Source organism: Hippoglossus stenolepis, chromosome 6 (assembly GCF_022539355.2).
Source record: "Hippoglossus stenolepis isolate QCI-W04-F060 chromosome 6, HSTE1.2, whole genome shotgun sequence".
Classification (NCBI taxonomy): Eukaryota; Metazoa; Chordata; class Actinopteri; order Pleuronectiformes; family Pleuronectidae; genus Hippoglossus; species Hippoglossus stenolepis.
Window position 1 is genome coordinate 8,936,340 of NC_061488.1, and position 21,142 is coordinate 8,957,481.

At 44.8% G+C, this 21,142-nt stretch overlaps 1 protein-coding gene across 14 annotated transcripts in view; it reads right to left on the reverse strand.

The window, feature by feature from the left end:
* The window catches only part of LOC118110527 (membrane-associated guanylate kinase, WW and PDZ domain-containing protein 1), a 92,982-nt gene that overhangs the window by 18,659 nt on the left and 53,181 nt on the right, over positions 1-21,142 (reverse strand). For 3 of the 14 annotated variants that reach the window (XM_035158329.2, XM_035158344.1, XM_035158346.2), the window contains 12 exons: positions 19,905-20,024; positions 17,750-17,938; positions 16,366-16,633; positions 16,019-16,066; positions 15,676-15,758; positions 15,031-15,069; positions 12,563-12,620; positions 12,303-12,427; positions 10,741-10,860; positions 10,094-10,279; positions 9,243-9,854; positions 1,421-1,455 (listed from right to left, as the gene is read on the reverse strand). In XM_035158329.2, the coding sequence (XP_035014220.1) occupies positions 1,421-1,455; positions 9,243-9,854; positions 10,094-10,279; positions 10,741-10,860; positions 12,303-12,427; positions 12,563-12,620; positions 15,031-15,069; positions 15,676-15,758; positions 16,019-16,066; positions 16,366-16,633; positions 17,750-17,938; positions 19,905-20,024 (1,883 nt within the window). The remainder of the gene's footprint in view (positions 1-1,420; positions 1,456-9,242; positions 9,855-10,093; positions 10,280-10,740; positions 10,861-12,302; positions 12,428-12,562; positions 12,621-15,030; positions 15,070-15,675; positions 15,759-16,018; positions 16,067-16,365; positions 16,634-17,749; positions 17,939-19,904; positions 20,025-21,142) is intronic. The other 11 variants (XM_035158330.1, XM_035158348.2, XM_035158336.1 and 8 more) reach the window with 9 other exon arrangements.

Here is a 21,142-nt window from a genome sequence, read left to right on the forward strand (position 1 = left end):
ATTACTGACAGTGAGAAAGTGCAAACAGCCACTGAATCCATCTCTGTCTGTCTTATATGAATAATAAACTAGTGCATGAAACGGCGGAGAAGTCCTGGCACCATCTTGCACTTTCTCAGTGAACGAGATGAAGGGTCAAATATTCCAGCAACACTTCTTAATGAAGATAACATCTGATCACTGGAGCCGCACTTAATGGGTTGAGACAGCACAGTCTCTCTTGTATGTGGGAGTTTACTGTGAGCATCTATTCAGATTCTGAACTGGAGGCAAAATGGTTGTTCTGGGTTGACACGAAGTCGCATGCAGCGTGACATTTCACTGACATAACACAGAGGGGGGAAAAGTGGCTTTTCCTCAGTGGAAAACTAATCCAAAGTGACAGTCAGGCAAGGCCTCTATTGGTTCCCTCCCGACCCCCTTACAGCGCCCACCCCTCCTCCATCCCCCCGTGCCATGTGACCTGAATAGGTGACACCCACAGCTCTGACTGAAATCGTTTCAAACTAATCCTAATCCTAATATCCAGCCATCTGAGGGGAGGGACTTTAATGCTGATTGAGAGACACAGGAGTTTTTTTCTTCCCACTCAAGTGTTGGGAATTGAACCCATCACTGACCTTGGGCGACTCTGTCCAGAAGGGAACGTCCTTCTGCTTTCTCACTATAACTCGCCGGCTCTCCGGGGGTGAAACGGGGTGACAGTCATTTAAAGCTGCACCTGATTCCCCTCTGAAACTGCATTGATTTTTTATCAGGTTGAGATGAGCTGTAAAAATGTGGAGGCAGTTGCTCTTTAAACTCCTGACTGCGTGCCTTGCCCCCTGAGAGAGACCCCTGCATGGCTCACAGAGCTGTTTGTTCCTCCCCTCTCTCCCCGTCCCCTCTTATCCGTCACAACTACGAGTCACATTGCAATCTGTTGCGATATCTCCTCCAGCGTTCTCCTTCTTCTTCGCTTGCAGCCCCCTCTGTCATCATCGCGCCCCTTCTCCCTGTCTCTTAGCCTCTGTGTGTTCTCTGTATCTGTGGGCTACCGTAGTGATTCACAGCTGTAAGACAAGCGGCTCCACACTGGACCTCCCCTCTCTCATCCTCATCCCTTTCTCCAACAGCTGGCCACTGTTACACTGCTCTGCCTCGGCTATGCTTAATCAGTCACAGGATGGCAGCATGGCAGGAGCGGAGGGAGGGAGAGAGAAAGAGAGAGAATGGATACGACACAAAGAGATTTCAAACACAGAGTGGAACAAAGTGGAAACGGTTTCTGAAGCTCATGGCTGCAGAGCAGTAGAGCAAGAGTTAGATATCATATCTCTCTCTTTTGTTCTTTAAATAGCGCTCGTTTAACATGCATGAACACACACACACACACACACTGAAAGACACACATTAAAGAGATGAGGCTCATAGTACTCACCACCAGCTTTGGACTCCTCTTGGCTGGCACCACTCCTGCAAAACATCGGCAGAGAGACAGAGAGAGCATTAATGACCTGCGGTGCTCCTGCCTGGTCCCCTCTGATCAAAAACTCTCCAGGACGAAGAGGATGGACCCTCAGTTTCCTGCTACAGAGCAGAAAGCAACTGGCCCTGCTGTCTCTCTCTCTCCTCCTCCTCCTCCTCCTCCTCCTCTTCCTCCTCTCTGTTGCCTTCTCTCTCTGAGCAACACGCTGCACTCGGCTGCTCGCTAATCTAAGTGATCTCCTCCCCCTGTGCTCTATCCGGCTCCACTCGCCACTCTCACCCGCGCTATTAGAGGAGCGGCGACTGATCTATCTGCATTAGACGGGCTGAATGATGCTGCAGCAGCCCCCCGACTGCTGGTCCAAGCCACAGGTCCCCCCACTCCTCCCCTCAGTCCGCTCGCCAGATGTTTCCAACAAGGCTGAATCTCAACTACTACTAACTGACAGGGAGCTCGGCTGCTTGAGCTTCATATCAAAAGAACGCCTGAGCTTGTGCCTGACTATGCACACACACTCTGAGTAACTACAGAGCTGTTTCCTCTCCTCTCCACTCCTCTGCTTTGCTCAAGGCTTACACCGAGATCTTCTCTCTCTTTTTCCCTCGTTCCCTCCCCCTCCTCTTCTTCTTCCACACACCATCACTTGTTCTCCTTCTATCTGTCTCCATCTCCCTCTCTCTTTTTATACCAGTTAACACACTGAAGAGAGTCACCAGGAAGATCAATCTCATTTGTGCTAATGAAATATTAATACTTGGAGGCAGTCGTCAGGGGAGAGGATTCACACCAGTGTGGGGAATAATCCACGTTTCCCAACTCAACCGCCTGTTTCTCCACATCGGTCACAAATCCACTCATTGTGTTGGTTTCGCTGTCCTCAAAGATTTCTACACCGACCTACTCAAACTCGAGCTGGTTATTTACCGCACACACCGAGAGGATGCACCGCTTTCCAAGAAAATTCCCTTTCCCTTCCTGGAGCTCCTTTTCCTGCTGCTTACGACACGCAGCATATGTTGAGACAAAAAATATACAAATGAATGCACGAAGGCAGGATTGGGACAAAGTCTCGCTGTTGCCAAGGCAATCAAGTAGTTCTGTATAGAGTGGCAGCAGTCGACTTTGTTAAATATGTGGAGTGAGGAGCAGCAGCGGCAGTGGCAGCGGCGGTAAACTACAGTTACATTAATTCCCAACCTCTGATCCATTGCAGCCTCATTCTTCTTCTTTTCTGCTTTGGGGACTGAAGGAAACATTATTTCCTACCCAGCATGCACAGGGAAAACCCTACTGGGAGTATTAATGGAAGGTTCCAGCGACATTAACACATACAACAACATGCACGCATCCATCTTAGGGCTCTTTCTGCTGCATTGGCAAAAAAATCATTAAATGTTAAAATTCTCTGTTGCAGCACAGCCCCTCTCTCTATACAATTCATAATTTATCCTCTCTGCCCCCGTCGCTCGCTCTCTCTCCCTCAGATTACGGGGTGTCAGCTACTGGAGCGTGTGGAATGTCTCAGCTGCACACGTGCTGATGAATGTTTTTATTTGTGTGTGTGTGTGTGTGTGTGAACCCAGGAAGGACACACATCATAAGGTGAGATGTCAATAATAGCTGTTTCCCATTACAACAGCAGGTCATGTGGCCCTGGAGCCCTAAATTACACAGTGAGGAACGCCAATAGCGACCTCTCACTTTGAAACAACCTCTGAAATATCTTCAAACTGGCAACGAGGTCAACGTAATTCCCATTAAACGGACAGAAATTGAATTAAACTATGGCCATATGGTTAATAAATTGGGGAGCGCAGAACTGAAGGGGAATTACGTTTCAGGAAATTGGTGTAGTTTGACCCCGACTCTGCATTAATCCACTCGAGATTGTGTCAGCTAGTATAGCTGATTTACATGCTGCATGGTGGGGACACAAATCTAAATTCATGATGCAGTCTTTAAATCTGCTTAGCTTGATGTATAGGTACAACTCAGCGTTAATCGAATCTGGCAGGATGTAACATTCATGAGTGGCAGAAGCTCGGCGGAAGAAATATGGGAATCGCACGTTCCTGCACACACGCAACTCTGCAGGAGCATCTATAAATGATATACAGTACATATGCATGCTATACATGTGTAATATCAACAGAGGCAGGTGTGCAAGGAGGCGAGCTTTCATTTATACACAGGAGGGGAGTTCTACACACACGGCATTTACATTATACAGCATTATACAACAGAACTACTCCATTTTAAGACTGAACTGAACACTGAGAATGCAATACTGGTTTAAAAGGCCTGATTTTGTTATTATTGAGGCAAACTTCCACCAAAACAACTACAGCTGAAGCCATTATCATTAAAATGAGAGAGGAAGTAAACAAATAGGAAGTGAAGAAAACGCTGCCACTTATCGAGCTGCATCAAATTGAAAGCACAGAGATATCAGTTTGCTAAATGTGAGAAGATCTATGAATTTTTAACCTGGTAAAAAGGTGAAAATGTCAAGAAAGGCTCGCAATGCTAAAAAAAAAATACAGAACACAATTCCTGCATCTGCCCCTGGATCCAGATGTGCACCAATATTTATGGGTTCTTGATCTTATGGAAATCCATCTGTTAGTTTTTGTGTAATTTTGCTTAGACACAAACAAGCAAACCCACTAAAAAACAAATGGACAGATCCTCCTTGGTGGACGTAATGAAAAATATGAGCACATGCCCATCACTGTTTCTGCTCGATGGTTGGGGTGATCCGATCACAAGTGGAAAATTTGTTGGACTGAACAACTACGTCAGTTCACACCTGGAATTACAATCATCTCAACATGTGTCACTTTCCTGCTCTATAAGCAACTTAACACGTGGCTACATAGCTACGTCACTGTGTGTGTGTGTGTGTTTGCGTGTGTGTGTGTGTGTGTGTGAATGAGAGAGAGAGAGAGAAAGAGAGCAAGAGCAGGACAAGCAGGGGCCGAGTGAATCAATGGGCTTCAAGCAGCTCCTCAATGAAATATGATTTTACCCATTTGAAATTGTAAAAAAAGATATAAATCGATTTAGTGGTTGTTGATTTATTTGTGTCGGGCCGCCAGAAATAAATCTACGCCTGCAGGGGAAACACTAAGATTTGTAAAATGTCTTCATTATTAAACTACGGCAGGTCAGAGGACGTCAGCTGAGTAGGCGGTCCAGCAATCTGGCACATTTGCATTCACACAGCGGACAGAACGTGGCCACGTGCGGCAGAGACCACCTCCAACGAGCTCGGAGCGGTTGGCTCTTTAAATGTGCCGTTGGCGTTCACACCTGTACTTGAAGCTGACCGCTTGAGATCGGATCACCTGAGACTGATGTCAATGCCGGGCCGGAACAGAGCCTTTCATCCTGCAGCAGAAACACTGAAAAAAACGGTAGCTTTTCAATCTGAGTGTTGCAGCTCAGTGAATGGCCCTGTGTTCCTGTACGCCGTTAAAACTGTGGCCTTGGTGGGTCTGTGAAGAGCCCACACACGGGGACTGAATGGTCCTTCCTCCAGGTTTTCTATATATTGTCAGAGGGTGTGCAACATGAGTAATGCTCCACTTTGTCGAGCCAAACCTGTAAATATTTGCCCTTGCTCTACTTACAAGATCGTCCTATTATCTGGCTGTTCTCTCTCTCTCTCGCTCTCTTCATCTCCTCTTCCTCTCAGTGATATTCTCTCGCTCTTCCATGGCGTGTCTGTTGCCATCACATTTCATTCCTCCACCTTCATTTCCTCTATATTTTATTTCCCTCCCCTCTGTCTTTTCATTTTCTCTCCTCTTTCTCTCAGGGGACAGGAACGCTGTGCACGATTGTCATGGCAACAACGATGGGGAGACAAGATGGAGGAGTCATTGCTGGCCTGGCCTCCTTTACAGGAGCGGATACTGTGTTTGAGAACACCAGATGTTATCTTTAATTTTTTATTGGAAAATAACATTTCTTAGACTAGAGAGATGAGGTAATACGCTATTTTTTAACACATGCATATTCACACATGCAAATACCTTAGAGTGCAGGTGCTCTGCAAACCGAAACCCTTTTCTTTGTCACTTCACAGTTCTCTAGCATCTACTCCTTTCATTACCACAACGACCTACTCTACATCTCCTTTATTTCTGTTGCACAAATTACACGTTGCTATTCCCCCCACTTTTAGCTTTTAAATGACCACACAATTGAAACTAGAGAGCTCATTTGTTAGGCAATCAAAGAGCCACAAATGTGGGTGTGTTGCTTTGAGATTCTTTGGCTATTGCAGAGAGCATTAAGGTAACTGCAAAATGCACCACAGACCTCTAAAAACTCCATCCATCCATTATCTATACTGCTTATCTGGGTTGTGGGAGTCCCGCAACAGAGGACAGCTGACATTGGACCCTGTCCCCAGTGCATCACAGGGCCAACGTGTAGAAACAAACCCCAATCGGAATGTCTTTGCACTGTGGGAGGAAGCCAGAGTACCCGGGAGAACATGTAAACTCCACACAGAGAGAAATAGGAACCTTCTTGTTGTGAGGCGACCTCTGTGACTTCTGAAAATGACCTGTGCTATTCAGTAAAATCGATGCCTTTTTTACATCAAAATTAGCAGGTGTAACGTGCGGTTACTTAAACGCACGTGAACCAGCTAAAAAAGGCGATTGACTCCTTTCCCAGAGGAGTTTGCCTTTCTGTCTTTCCCTCCTGGTTTGCCATGTTTGATGTTACAAATGCACCGAATATCATGTTTCCATCGGTGCCAATCAGGACCGGAGCCGATAAAACCTGCGTCTCCTGCGGAGTCATTTGACCCGGGACTGAAACGTATCCATTCCCATTGCAGACAAAAGCCAGATGTTAGTGGGTGTTAGTGAGCTTTTTGACAAGTGGAAAAGGGGCTTAAGAGATAATGGAACGGGCGTAGTTTTGCAAATGTTTTTCTCACTTTGTCAAGATAACACAGCAATCTGAATCACTTCATCACTAAAACAACAGGAATTACACACAGTATTAAAACTGCTCACTGGTTATAAGTTTGTGGCAGAGCGTTGTATCTGTAATCTTAACACAGATCATTTGGCATGAATTCAACTTCTGTGACACAACTCAGTTAACTTCACACAGTCACACAGAAAACTTAAAAGTAAAAAATGACTGCAGTAAATGATGGTGATGCTGTTTGTTTAACCTTGGTCTTTGTGCTCTCTCATAATAAGTGACTGTGCTGACTTTGAGTCAGTCGGCGCAGATTGATGAGTCACAGATGAGCAGATTAAAGCATCTTCTCATCCTGCAGAAGTCCACCTTGTTCCTCCTCCTCCTCTCATCCTACGATACTCATCTAAACCAATCCTCTCACATGCTCCCCTCGCTGAACTTCCTGTGCTGTTGAGCAAATCTCACACTCTTTTTCTCTAATCCGCCACTTTCTCAAAACATGATCCCCGGTGCTCCTATTTCTCATCCTCCACACTCTCCTTATCTGCCTTTCCTCTTTGCTCCTATAATCGTTGTTTGTGAATGACTGTGCCCAATAGCTGCTAGCGATCACTGCAAAGGTCACTGCATCATTCTGAGACAGAAAGCAGCAAAGCAAAGCACAAATTCTAAAGATTCTAAAACTTTTATTATCAAGTACAGCTGTAGCCAATGATGATGATGTTAAGGATTCATCCATCCATCCATCCATCTAATGCAAACTCCACACAGAGAGACCCCGGCTGGAGTGGGATTCGAACCGGCAACCTTCTTTCTGTGAGGTAACAGTGCTAATCACTGTGCATTCGAAATCAAATGTCAGAAAAGCCGCATCACAGTTTGCCAGAGGCCTAGTTGAGTTTTTTTTAAATTAACTTGTTTTGTCTGACGTACAATCCAAAACAAAAAAAAACTCATCTGATTCCACTGACAAAATTCTTACTTGGGTACAGCTGTAATCTTCATTCATAGACCAGCGACACATAAAGTGTGGAATCAGAGTGCGTCTCTCCGTTCAGCTTAAAGCTCGACTGGGTAGACTTTAAATATCTGATTAAAGATGGTGGGTCAAGTTGTCAAGCTGCGTATTTTAAAAGAATCTTGTCACTGGCAGGTTATTCTACCTCCGACCCCTCTCGTGTCTTATTTGAAGAATATCAGCTTCATCAAGCAGAAGAGTCCCACAGGCTCCACTGAACAGACAGAACAGACAGAACAGACAGAACAGACTGAACAGACGTCATTTGTTCCTCAATCTGTCAAACTATTAATCAAAGTTAGATCTCTAAGTAGCCTCAGTTTCCCTGATTGGACCGAGAAGCAAATGTCACAGAAAGTGACAATATCGATTGCACAGCAGATTTATGTAGCACTTTTCAAAAACAAGTTTACAAAGTGCTTAACAAACATAGAAACTGAGAACTTATATAAGATCTTATCCTACATGTCTGAGGTGGGTGTCAAACCTCTGCCGCCAACGATAGCTGGTGTCGAATGCTTGTTCAGACTCAAGTCAGTCATGGGACCTTTGTTGAAATGAATATTAACCCGCTGGCTGCCTGTGTGTGAGTGTGTGTGTAGTTTCTGTCCCTCATCACATGACCACTCCTTAATGACTGGTATCAAAGTAAACGCTGCAGTCCGTCGCTGTGTCTGCCCCCGTGACTTCCTGTAGTCTCCTCTCCTCTCATCCTCTCCTTTATTTCTTCTCTGCCCTGCTCTTGCTTTCTTTGTAATCTTCCTCTACCTCCAGGCTCTGGTAGCAGATATACCACTCTTCATCTCATCACACACACACACACTCTTACACAGAGGCACCATAATGATGCTGACATTTAACACAATACAGCAGCGTTACTCCAGCAGCAGTGCACAAGGTCAACTCATTAGAGGGCATAATTGATGTGGGGTTGCATATTCCAACCTGCCACTAACAGAGCTGTGGGTCAGCCAGCGTGGCCAGCAGTTTAACAACGAGAAGGACCGAGCACAAATGAGAAACGTAGAATGTCATTCAGCGTCAACACGGACACTCTGCACTCAGGAAAAAAAACAATTTGTCTGTTTTGACATTTCAAAACTGAGAAAAACATTTATCTCTGGGTCACTCCAGGCCAACGATGTAGGAGCATGAACCGTGTAGAAGTGAGAGGGATGAGAATCCAGGCAATAAATAGCAGCGTTTAATAATGTGTGGCTACAATAGCACATCAGAATATAAGCCAAATGAATACTCAGTATTCTGAACAAAACCAGAACACTCTACTCTTTCTGTTTTCATATTCACAGGCTCTAATGTCCTCTCACTTATTTATTCCAAAGAAAAATAAAACACATCTTGCAGAGATAATGAACAGCCACAACCTTCCCGATACCTAAATTATCATATAGGCTACAAAGGACAATAGCAAACATACATACTGACAGCGTCTCTGGGATCTAATTGAGCAGCATCTGCATTCAGAACGTATACAAGTCCCTGACCTAATGTGCTCCTCCTCCCTTCCTCTCTCATTCATCCTTCTGGCCTCTTTACGCAGCCTCCCACTCCCTCCCACACACACCCTCTGGCAGACTAACGAACGCAGATCATCGTTCCTGTACCTCTCCTCGTTTCATCCCATCCAGTCAGAGTAGTTTCAACCTGCTTCCCACCCTTTGCCTCACTTTTCTCTGCTGCTCTCACATTCTGTCACTCTACCTGTGCCAGCTGTTACAGCTGAGCTGTTGTCTCTACATTCTTTTGTGCACTTAATCCCTTGTACATATCTGATGCGACACGTACCTCTTTGCACCAGCATGGTGACCTCGCTCCCTCTGGGACATTTGCTCAGCAGGTCCACCACCTGGTTGTGGCTCATATTTTGGACATTCCTCTTGTTGACCTCCATCAGAATGTCCGCCTCCTTAAGGCCACGGCAGCGCGGATAGTCCACTATCTGCTTGACCCTCTGCCCTCCGCCCGTCAGACTGTCGGCAATGGTGAAGCCAAATCCTTTGTCTCCCTTTTCCATATGGATGGTGATCAGCTCTGGCTGGGTGGCTATGGACGATGCCAGGTTGACCACATCGCTAGAGTAACCGTGTGAACCGTTAGACGCCGCATCAGCCGAGGGGCTGTGCGACCGCAACTCCCTCATGCAGTTATCGGGTCCAACCAGGTTGGAAGGCGAGTCAAACGCCTCCTGTCCGTTGACGATGATAGGCTCCTTGTCCAAGATTGCCACTGAGGTCACCAGGCTGGTGTTGGGGTCATCGGGGTCAAAGGGCAGCGGGTAGCCACGGCATAAGGCCAGGTCCACCATGGAGCCGATAGGGATGGATTGGAAGATCTTCACCACCTGAGCGTGGGTGTAGCCCAGCACGATGGTGTCATTCACACTGACAATCACATCACCTGCACCAGGGAAAGTGATCCGTTAGTACTGCAGTGATTTATAGTTCATTTCTATTAAAAGTAGTTTTATCTTTGTCTATTCGGTAAAAGTTATGTTACACTGTTGGTGTTATTTGTCGTCACCGATGTGCACTGGTGAAGTTTCATAGAAAATGGATGTAATGTGTCCTCAGAACACCACAGTGTATGTTGTTGATATGAAAACAGTGCCCCCTGTGGACGGTGGTTATGTACCGCACCTGTCTCCATCTTGCCATCCACAGCAGCAGGCCCGTCCAGCACCAAACTTTTGATCTGTAGAAACTCGTCTGGCTCGTCACCTCCGACCACAGTGAAGCCGAAGCCGCGGCGACTCTTCTTCAGCTTCGTGTTGATGAAGATTCCTTTCAGCTCAGCTGGGTTTCTTGTGAAGAAAGGTTTCCCTCCTGCAGAAATTAATATTGTGCTTGTTTCTGTCTTATATACAAGACATTCAAAGTGTCTGAATAATGTGAAAACTCATTCCTCAAATGTTGGTCACAGCATCACTTACACTGGCTGTCAAACCGTTGATTGATTAGTTATTAGAAGTGTTTATGGAGGCAAAGGCAGCTTGAACAGTTTGACATGTGTCCAACAACACACTTCATCTGCATGCACTTACTTTCTCATATAGTTATTCTTAAAAACATCGGTGTCCTATTCACACGTTAACATAAAAAACTGTAAATATACAAGAAAATATACCATGAGTATTTCTATCCAAAGTAGATGTAGTAAACATAAACATTATTCATCTGACATATGTGGAGCCACCGTTGGAAGCACATGATAGATAAATCAGGCAGATGTGGTGAGGTGTGTTTGTGTATATAGACATAATCTATTTATAAGTGTAAACATTTACGTTTGGATCCTGAAGGGCCGGGAGGTAGAGTTGGTGGGACCTGTGGGTCCCTGTAGGTCTCCAGGTGGTTTGGAGCGTAGTTTGCCAAAGGAACCGCTGCTGAGTGTTCCTCAATCCACTCTGTACACACACACACACACACACACACACACACACATTTACACATTAATCCACACACACTCAACACAAACTTGCAATTACATGCCACACAAATGCACACACATAGACACTTAACAGCAACACGTGTACATACACAGAGCTTGGAGCAAACATTGTTAATACTCGCTCAGTCATTTACATCAGTTTCTCATCGTGTTTTTGTTGAATGTGCGGTACTTGTATTGTACTAGTATTGTACTAGTATTGTACTTATACTATTGTGCGTGTACTGCAGAAATTGCACACAGGGTTTGTACTATTGATAAAACAACATGCAAAAGGTTCATATAAATGGATTTTGGCACTTTTTATATTGTTTGTCTGCTTGAATTTGGGATTTTTTAAGCTTTGGAACTACACTTCCCATGCAGGCGATGTAAACTAGAGTGCAGCTCTGTCTGCAATTTTCTATCCGAGCCTGAGAGAAAATTAGCAGAGCCCGATAAAAGCCTGATGTTTTCCCTGATTACAGGTATGTGCAGCATAAAAAATAGCCCAACCAACGTGACCCGAATCTTTTCAAAATATTTTTGATAATGTTGCCATGGCTACATCTGGAGCCTGGTTTCTCTAGACTGTATGTCTTTACGTTTAGGGATTCAGGGGACATTAATGGAAAGTATACTGACTCAGAAATTAACAGTTCCTGTTTTGTACCCATTTATCTACTAACATTCATTACGAGATTTCTTTTACGCCTAAAAATCACTAATAAGTGATTATTGCCAGACGAGTTCTGGAAGTACAAGAGCCAGGTCTTCTTCAGTGATATCTGAGTAGATATATTAATTCATCCACAGTGGAGATTAGAGATATCCTATGAGACTTCAGTCAAACGTCAAATGTTTTAAAGTAACTTACTGTAGTTGCCTCCATCAGCTGTGTGTCACAGCCGATGCTGCAGCTCCAACTGCTGATCAATACGGTCACAACAACGCCTGGCAAATCTACAATAACTCAGCTGTTCTCCAGAGGACCAGCATGCAACTGTTCCTTTCACCTTACGCACTCCTTATATTCCTTATATCTCTCACTCATTCCCTGCAACTATCCAAGCCTCAGAGGTGCAAAACATCTGGATATCTCAGTAGAAATCTCGTATATTTTCATGTTAAAGCAAATTAAATGATCACATACAGAATGATAAATAGCATTTATGGTTTTAAATCATGTAAAAAAAATCTAAACACCAAAGACGACACCAGGGCTTGGGCCAGCTCTATCTTGTTCGAAAAATAGTTTGCATTAGAATTCAAATTTGACTCTAACAGTGTTGAAGTCAACAAAGAGAAAAACAACAGCCGGGCCCAATCCCTGGAGAGCACTGGACGAACTAGAAGGACATGACACTCACAGACATGAAGAAAGAAAGAAATGGTGCCGTGCCAGGGCAGGAAACGAACCTCGAATATACCGCTCACCTTCTGGAGGCTGCGGCTGCGGCTGCTGCGGCTGCTGCTGCTCAAGGATTTTCCGACGCCGCGCCTCCACTACTGGGTTCTCATACTGTGTCTTCCTGTTTATGTGACTGAGACAGACAGAGGGAAGGAAAACAAGGTGATAGGGGAAAATAAATGTTTAGTCTTTGCAGTAAAAACGAGCAAATGTTGTCTAAAGACAGACGGAAGATTTGTGAGACGCTCTTTAAGTTGGAGACACTTACTCTACATAATACACTCCGTACACTGGGTCGTCTATTCTCTCCCATCCTGGGGGCAGCTCTGAAATAAAGAAGGTAGTTCATTGGTTTATTGGCAGAGTTCAGTGGGTTAGTGTGGTTAGCTTGACTCCACAGAACTATCAGTACAGCAAATATAGTTGTAGTTCTATACTTAGAGTACACCCAGTAAGATAAATGGTATAATGTCACATTTTCTCTTATCTAATGGACTTTATTGTAGCGATAGAGGTTTCACATTAATGATTTTTACTGTTGTTTGCATATTGCTGTTTTGAGTTCTATCAATCAGCAGAATTTTCTGAACAGATTTCCATAAGATTTGGAGAAAGGATGTGAGATGGGCGAAGAAACATCCCATAAAATCTTGGCATGGATTAGAATAAAGGAGCCTCTTCCCAGAATTTTTTATCACCTTCTTTAACATTTTTCTTTTGGTATTATCACTAATGTGCTGGGGAATAATTCATGGACTGGATTTTCTTTTTTAATCTGATACCTTTAGAGAACTGATTTCTATGATTCAATTTAAGGGACTGTTGGGCCTTGGTGGGCGTATGTGCTCTACTAAGTGCCGTTGTAGTTTTAGCTGTTTTGGTTTTAGGATTTGCCAGACTGGTAAAGGCTTCCTTTAAAACGTCTGCATATTACAGCACTAAAAAATATTTCAAGCCCAAATCTGTTTTTACTTCTGTTTAACCCAAATGCACACATTTACAAATCTAGTCAATAAGTCACAGATAACAGACAACACACACGCCTGGTGTGGGAACTTAAAAACTGAAGTGTTAACATCTGGATTTGTCTGCACATTGTAATTCTTTTCCTAAATATTACTATAATGTTATTCACACACACACACACACGCACACACACTCTAACAACTGGGAATTGATGGACAAATTAGGCCTATTAAACTGACACATTCCCATTTAGACATTGGCATCTCCGATCCCCACCCGACTGTATTTGATTTCGGACAAAGACATTACATTCTCGTGTTACTGTGGGCACCTCCCAAGTCCAGTAAACACTATCACGCAAGACTGGATTTCACAATCAATAATCACAGAGTGTCTGCATCTGAGCAGCCAGCAATAATAACGGCTCACAGCCAGACATCCAAGACCTTGTTCAAGTCTGAGCGCTCATTCCATTACGGGGGTTGTTTGTTCTACCTGCATATGGGACGAAAAATCTACAGCAGAGCCATTTGCCAGTCTGTGAAGCAACATCCAAGTTATCTATCAGCCTAATCCTCAGCATAAAATGTTCCAGATGTGTTTTTTGTGAATTGTAGACAGTAACTCCCGCTAGTCACGCTATGACCATTGAGTCGGATATTGTTTTTGTTACATCAAAAGGAAATGAAATTATCCCCAAATCCCCAAAGGCTCAACCTTTGGTATGGATGTTAGAGTTTAAGGCAGCGCTTTGATCAACAACATACAACCAGACCACATACAGAATATCCCACAGTAATACATGTGAGCCATTAATGCTGCGAGGCTCCAGCACGAGCTGAAATTCTAGAGGGAGACATTTGGTGAGCAGAGTAAGACGTGATTAAGCCCACTGCCAAAAGACATTATAATCACTTATGACACGACAAAGACATAATTTATGTTGGTCAGTTTTCCCTCAGATGGTTTTCGTTACCATCTCCAGACACAAACCATTAAATCCAATTCAAATCTTTCATGTTTTGAAGTTTGAAGAGTTTTCAGTGCGAGCCTAAAATCTTTCTTCTTTTGTTTTTAAGAAACATGCATAGTTCTACTGTGATCTTCTTCAGAAGTTGTTGCTATGGAAGCATACCAACAACTGTCAATATGCATCACTGCTTTCTGCAGATGTCATAAACATTGATCATGTCACCGCTTGTGGCATCCAGAATGTGAACTAGTACATCACACAATACAAAAACTGCTTGCATCATTCCTTCCATCTTTCCATTATCTATCCTGCCTATACCTTTGAGGCTCGAAGTTGGAGCCCATCCCAGCTGACACTGGGCGAGAGGCAGGACACGCCCTGGACACTTTGCCAGCCCACCACAGGGCCAACATACTGTAGAGAGACAAACAACCAATCAGCAACACCTACGGTCACTTTAAAGTCTTTAAAACTAACTTAATCCCGGCCCGCATGTCTTTGGTCTGTGGGAGAAGGGTGGAGTACCCAGAGAAGACCAAGCAAACATGGGGAGAACATGCAAACTCCACGCACAGAAGGCCCTGGCTGACCTGGGAACCCTGTGCTGTTGCAGTGAGGCAGAAGTGCTAACCACTGCGCTGCCTGTCTCTCCTTCCTCCTAACGAAATCCAACATCTTTCTACCGCAGCCCACTGACGGAATCGAACAGTACGATCAAAAGAACTCTTACTGAAGCTGTTAACTAAGAAATCACTGCAGAATCCTCCTTGTTTGAGGCACATTTAAAAGAATCTTACCTAAATCACCCTCCAGGTCCTCCGTATGTATCCCTTCTTCTCCAAGGTGAAAGCAAAGATGAAACAGAAAACAGAATGAAGAGTGGAAAGGGGATGGATAGCAGAGGAGAGAGGTGGTTCGGGGGATGGAGGAATTTAGAGCAAATAAAGGATGAAGTGACAGGGAAGAGAAAAGGGAGGGAAACAGAAACCCCTTAGTTTCAGAACTGATATCAAGACGAAACATCTAAAAAACAACACTTTGAGCTACGAAGAGAGGTGCAGTGTGCTGCCTAAAAATTCACCACTTGATGGTGCAATTTTTCAATTTGTGCTCAGAAATCAGAAGTTGTGAACTGTCATTTGTAAATTCTCAAGCATGCCTGAATTATTTGAGAGTCGAGTCGTTTTTCCGACGGTGGTTTTAAGGGTTTTGAAGGCAAATGTAGGACACGCAGCAAATCAATAAATCACACAATAAAAACCAAACCCAAACTGTGATATAACCTCTTTTAAATTCACTGTTGGGGAAATAGGAAATGTGTCACCACTTAATACACATGAAGAGCGTGTCTGACACCTCAAACACCACCTGCTGATTCCTGAACCACTACACAGACGTGTGAATGTACACTTTTATTGTGTAAATGACGAGTAGCAGCTTACCATCGTCATCACACTCTTCCAGAGGCCTGGAGGCTTTGTCTCTACACCGAGGATCCAGCCACGACGTCGTCTTTGTGTTGTGGCTGAGACAAAACAAACAACACAACAGAACAATTCAACACGGGGGCCGCCAACCAGACGTATAAAAGCAATGCAGTGAACCACGTATGCATAAATAAGAATTAGAAAGTAAACTGCGTCAGCAAGTTTACAGAGGACAGAGGGCATCTGCTGCAGAGAGGAAAATTAGGATAACAGAGCGACACAGGCAGGATATCAGCAATAAACATCTATTGTTACACAAGAACATACTGTAATTCAGTGATAGCAGAAATGAACATACAAGCTCTGAAAATACACAGCCATGTCCGGTTGGTGTGTCTTTGCCGTGCTGCAGAGAGGACAGAGAGGTGGAGGTAGTCAGGTGATCAGGATGTGATCTCCTTTAGAGATCGGGACATGCAGGGATTAACAGGAAAGCAGTGCGACCCAGGGGGTTGGGCAGGTTGGCTTGGGGAGGCCTAAAAACCAAATCATGGGGGGGAAGACAAGCCACTGGACGAACAAAAGGGATAATAGTGCAGGTAAAATACAGAAAACACCAACTATGGTATGAGCTGTGGTGAGAAATGCTTACACGGGCAGTGCTAGGAGTTTGTGTGTTGAATATTGCAGGTTGTCGATACATACTCTATGAAGTAAAGCTCTCCGTTCTCGGTGTAGGCCATCTCCCAGTTCTCAGGCAGCGGCCCCAGCGGTTCTTCTGGAGAGACCTGCGGCTCTGCGAGGGTCTGCTGCCCGCTGTCTGCGGTGGAGGTGGCCGCATTGTTCAAACCACAGGATGGAGCATTGTCACGTGCGGGGTACGGCCGGAGGATGCCGCCGCGGCTCTCGTCCTGATCGTTAGGGTTACCTGTGCACAACAAAGGAGAGGGGAAGAGACTACGCACTAAGGATCCTGGGTAACACAACAACACGACACGGAGAAACAACAACAACAGAAAAACACAGTTTATGTCTTGTTCATGCAAGAAAAGAATGAAAAGAGCAGACATGCAACTTTAACAACAGCAGACTCACAGCACTTCCCCTTCCCCCTATTCCTGCATTTTACCCCCGCCCATATTTAGTGTACTGAAAGGGCCCCAGGAAAATGCTAATTCTATCAGCCAGAGTCTTTCCCAAACTCTTTTTGACCCCCACCCTGTTTTACCTCTCCACCCATAAGCCCCTCTCTTGTAAAGCTTGCAGTCCCAACCCCCCATTCCCACTCGCTCCCCGACTCCGGCCCAGTGTCCTCCACCACTTCCGTGGGCCTTTCAGGCTTGATCAAATGCTAATTCAACACTCTGGCAGCCTGGCAGAGGGACACAGAGAGGGCATAGATTCACAGCAGAAAGAAGAAAAAACACACCACCTATCACGCACAAAACAGGAGAGAGCTCATAGGAGAGAGGAAAAGACGTGACAGACAGGTCGCCTATTTTCGTATCTTATATTTTAGAAATCATATTTGCAGACGGCAATTCTGTTACAATGTGTTGAGAAGATCTTGGAATATGACCCGAGGCAGAAATATCAAAACTCAACAAACATGAACATGTGCAAGGGGGGGTTTGATAAACTAAATAAGAAAAGAGAAAGAAAAACATGTAGGTGTGGAGACAGACAGGAGAGAGGAGTTGAATGGTTGTGGCATGAAAAGAAAATGATGCATCTCGTGAGTGAAGCCTGTAATCCACTTCTTCCCCCACTACACCCCTCCTCACAGGCAGATGGCGGTGTTTGGAGGCTCACGGAGAGAGGAATCAGCATCACAAAGACATGATGTAACCGGCAGACACCGTACGAAAGAGGAGAGGATCATAAACATACACACATTCCCTCTCTCTCTCCTTCTGTATTCCTAACCTTGGACACACTGATACTCCTAAACAAGCATCCACTCGAGAACAAACACGGCACAGATGGAGAATACGACACATGCGGAGACAAAGAACGCTGCAGATGCAGAAACTTCAGCAAGAGAGAGAGCGAGAGAGAGAGAGAGGGGCAGGAGCTGCGACGCCCTCACCTGTAAAACTGTTGTTCATTTCCGTGGCCTGGTCGTCATCGTCGTCGTCAGCAGGCACTACTCGGGCGTTTTGCATGTCATTGTAGGACTTGGTGCGCTTTGGGGTGGACTGCTGGGAGCCTGCATCACTGAGAATCACTGTCCCAATGATGGGCTGCCTTGGTGGCTTGGGGGTCCCATAATAGTTACCTAGGCAACAAGAAGGACATTAGCATGCTTGAGAGAGAGACACAGAAGGAGGGAGAAGGGGAGAGCGAGACAGCGAGAGGGGAAGCTGGGGATAGAGAACAGGCAGAGTGAGGGACAGGGAGATAGCAGGCGAAGGATCTATGAAAACTCCTAATCTTCCTTCGCTGAGAGGAAGAGACATAAAGCTGGATCATAGTGTGACTACACATCACAGACATGAGCAGCTGGTGGGGAAGCAAAATGGTTCTAGTTCGTGTTTGAGGCCGCAGAGCTGTATTGTCTGGACTCTGAAAAGCATCCTGAGCAAAACCAACGGACCAGCCCACAGCACTCGGCTTGTTTTAGCAGCTTCTTCTCGCCGAAACTGTTGTTTATTTGTCAGTGGTGCAAACAGAGAATTTATCAAGTTTTGTTCTGGCATTGTAGCAATCCTGCATCAATATATTCCTTGTCAATATGAGACGGGAGAGAGGCCCTGGTGGTCTAGCGTTCCATGAAATGGCAATATTAAAGGACTGGTGGAAAATTGGGGAAATACTTGTAACTATTCTGCTATTTATGTACACAGTTTTTTCACTTTGGTTTTGGAGCTTTATGAAGCTTTTCTTTGGTCCAGGGGCAGTAATGTTCTCCTCTAGTTGTGTGGCAAATATTACATGAGAACATCAATACCAATCTTTTGTCCATCCATCCATTCATACCGCTTATCGTTTGAGGGTCATTGGGGGGTTGTGTGGCTGGAGCCAATCCCAGCTGATATTATGGCGAGACGTAGGGTAGACCCTGGACAGGCCATTCTTACATCTGCACACTAAATATGAAGCTACAGTTAGCAACCAGTTAGCGTAGCTGGAGCATCTTAATTAGCTTTAAGGGTTCTGGTAAGCAGACGATTATTTACCAGACTTTATGCAAAGCTAAGCTAACCAGAAATAGCTTCATATTTATCCAACATTTTCCCCTAGAATGCCAAATGATTCATGAAGTTTGAATTCAATTAAATATGTTACTGCATGTCATCTTGCCTCATTCCCTGTCAACTCCCTTCTAGGGCGGCTGTGGCTCAGGTGGTAGATCAGGTCGCCCACTAACTAGTAGGTCGGCGGTTTGATCCCAGTCTCCCCCTTTCTGCATAAGTGTCCTTTGGCAAGATACTGAATCCCAAATTGCCCCTGATGACTGTGCGGGATTGAAGTGTGATAATGAACGTGGTGCACATAGATGCACTGTATGAATTTGTGTATGATTGGGTGAACGGCAGAATTGTGCTGTAAAACGCATTGAGTGATCTTTAAAAGCTTTAGAAAAAATACAGACCATTTACCATTTTATTATCAAGTAAAAAAGGCTACATTTCATAGCCAAACAAAATTGAGATGAAAATGACATATTAAGAAATTCCATATAATGAAAGATGTCTCTACATAATGATTTATCCATTAAATCCAGATATGTTTATGAGTCAATAACTCAGACTTCCTCCGGGTGTTTGGGCGGCAGCAGACTCCCGTGGACAGGTATTTGACATTGTCTGCGTGAACGAGAGAACCGTGCCAACACACAGCAGAACCGGTGCCAAGCAGATTAGTGTCGCAACATTCTCTGCCATGCACACACACAAATCAGACAGAGCCCCCGCATCACACACTGCCTCCCAAACAAACACACAATTCAAGAGCACACACGTGCACACGTTGACACACAGGTTTGTGTCAGTCTGAGACTTAGCACTGCACAACACTGTCCTTATCAGAGTGAGGGGGGCAAATGTGGAGTGACCTGCTGTCTCCTGGATGCATCTCCCCCATCATGTACAGTCTAATCGGAATCAACCGTGTGCACACTCCTGCATGTAGGGAGAAATACAGGCTGATTGCCGCTACGCTTATTGTATCTGTGGTGAATCAGGACACCTGCGCTATCACGAGTCGCATGGAGCGTCAGTAATGATCCCCGTCATCCTCACCTTCATACGTTCCTATTTCCAGTAGTGTGCCACTCTCCTCAAGTTCTAGGAAGTCCTCCACAGACAGGAAGTTGTAATCCACCCCTGGGACCTCTCCTTCTCGAGGGGGACGGGTTGTACCTAAAGTAAGGAGAAAGAAAAAAATAATTCAAGTGGCTGCGGAAAGCTGTTTAAAATTCATGTCGTGTGCTTACAGTTGACTAAAGGTAAAAATCCAATTTTTTTTCTCCCTCCTGGCTCGACAACACGCTCAATATTCCTCTTTCACAGCTTCCACGCTGAGATGCTGTCACCAGAGTTAAAATGCAGTCAACATCGCAGCGTTCATTCAGCTTTTTGAGATGATGAGCAGTCACGAGGAAGAGCTTCTAAAGCAGGAAATGAGAGAGTTATGAAATCAAGAGGCTGTGATTGTAATTCAGAGCGGTGATTGGAATTACAGTGGCTGGTGAGTGGCTGCGAATATCGTGTCAGGAAATTAAATTGGGGCTCACATCTTGAGCCGCCTCTCTCTCCGCCTCACGGGAAACCGCTGCCTGCTAAGTCAGAAGATAAAGGTCACCTTTACCGATGCACTGATACGCTTATCAATTCACCCGCTTCTTCACGGGGAGCGTGGAACTGTAAAATGCAACGTAACAAACGAAATACTACTACAGTCGTATTGCTTAAACTGGTATTGAATATTCAGGCTGCATTGTTCCTGTTACGACCGCAGTGCTTTACAGCTACACTCACTGCGTTCCTAGGTGTTGTTAGGTGTAACTGTAGCACAATAAAAGCTTTTCAGTCGGAGGCAATATAAACCAAGACCGACTCCTTCATGTTGTGAAACCAGAGAAGACACGAGACACTGAACCTCAATATAATTCACCTACAGTACTTCTCAGATAATTGCACATTAGAGGTTTGAATCAACTCTTTGGTCTCTTTAAAAAATAAACTATCATCATTTCCCCCGCTGGTCTGAATGACCTGAGCCTGATCCCTCTTTGGAGTTAATGATTAGCGGCCGTGCTGCATTTTACTTTGTAGTGAGAACACTTTGGAGGAGGAAGATGACCCCAGACAAAAGGAGACAGCAGCTATTGTTTCTCTGTCCTTACAAAGAGGAGACGAGATGACCGAGCAGATGGTGGATGGAAGTTGTAAAGCATCTGTGATCAGGACAGGAGCATCCACATGCATGCACACACCTACAAACCACTGTATGCCAAACACTTTCTGCTGGGAAGGAA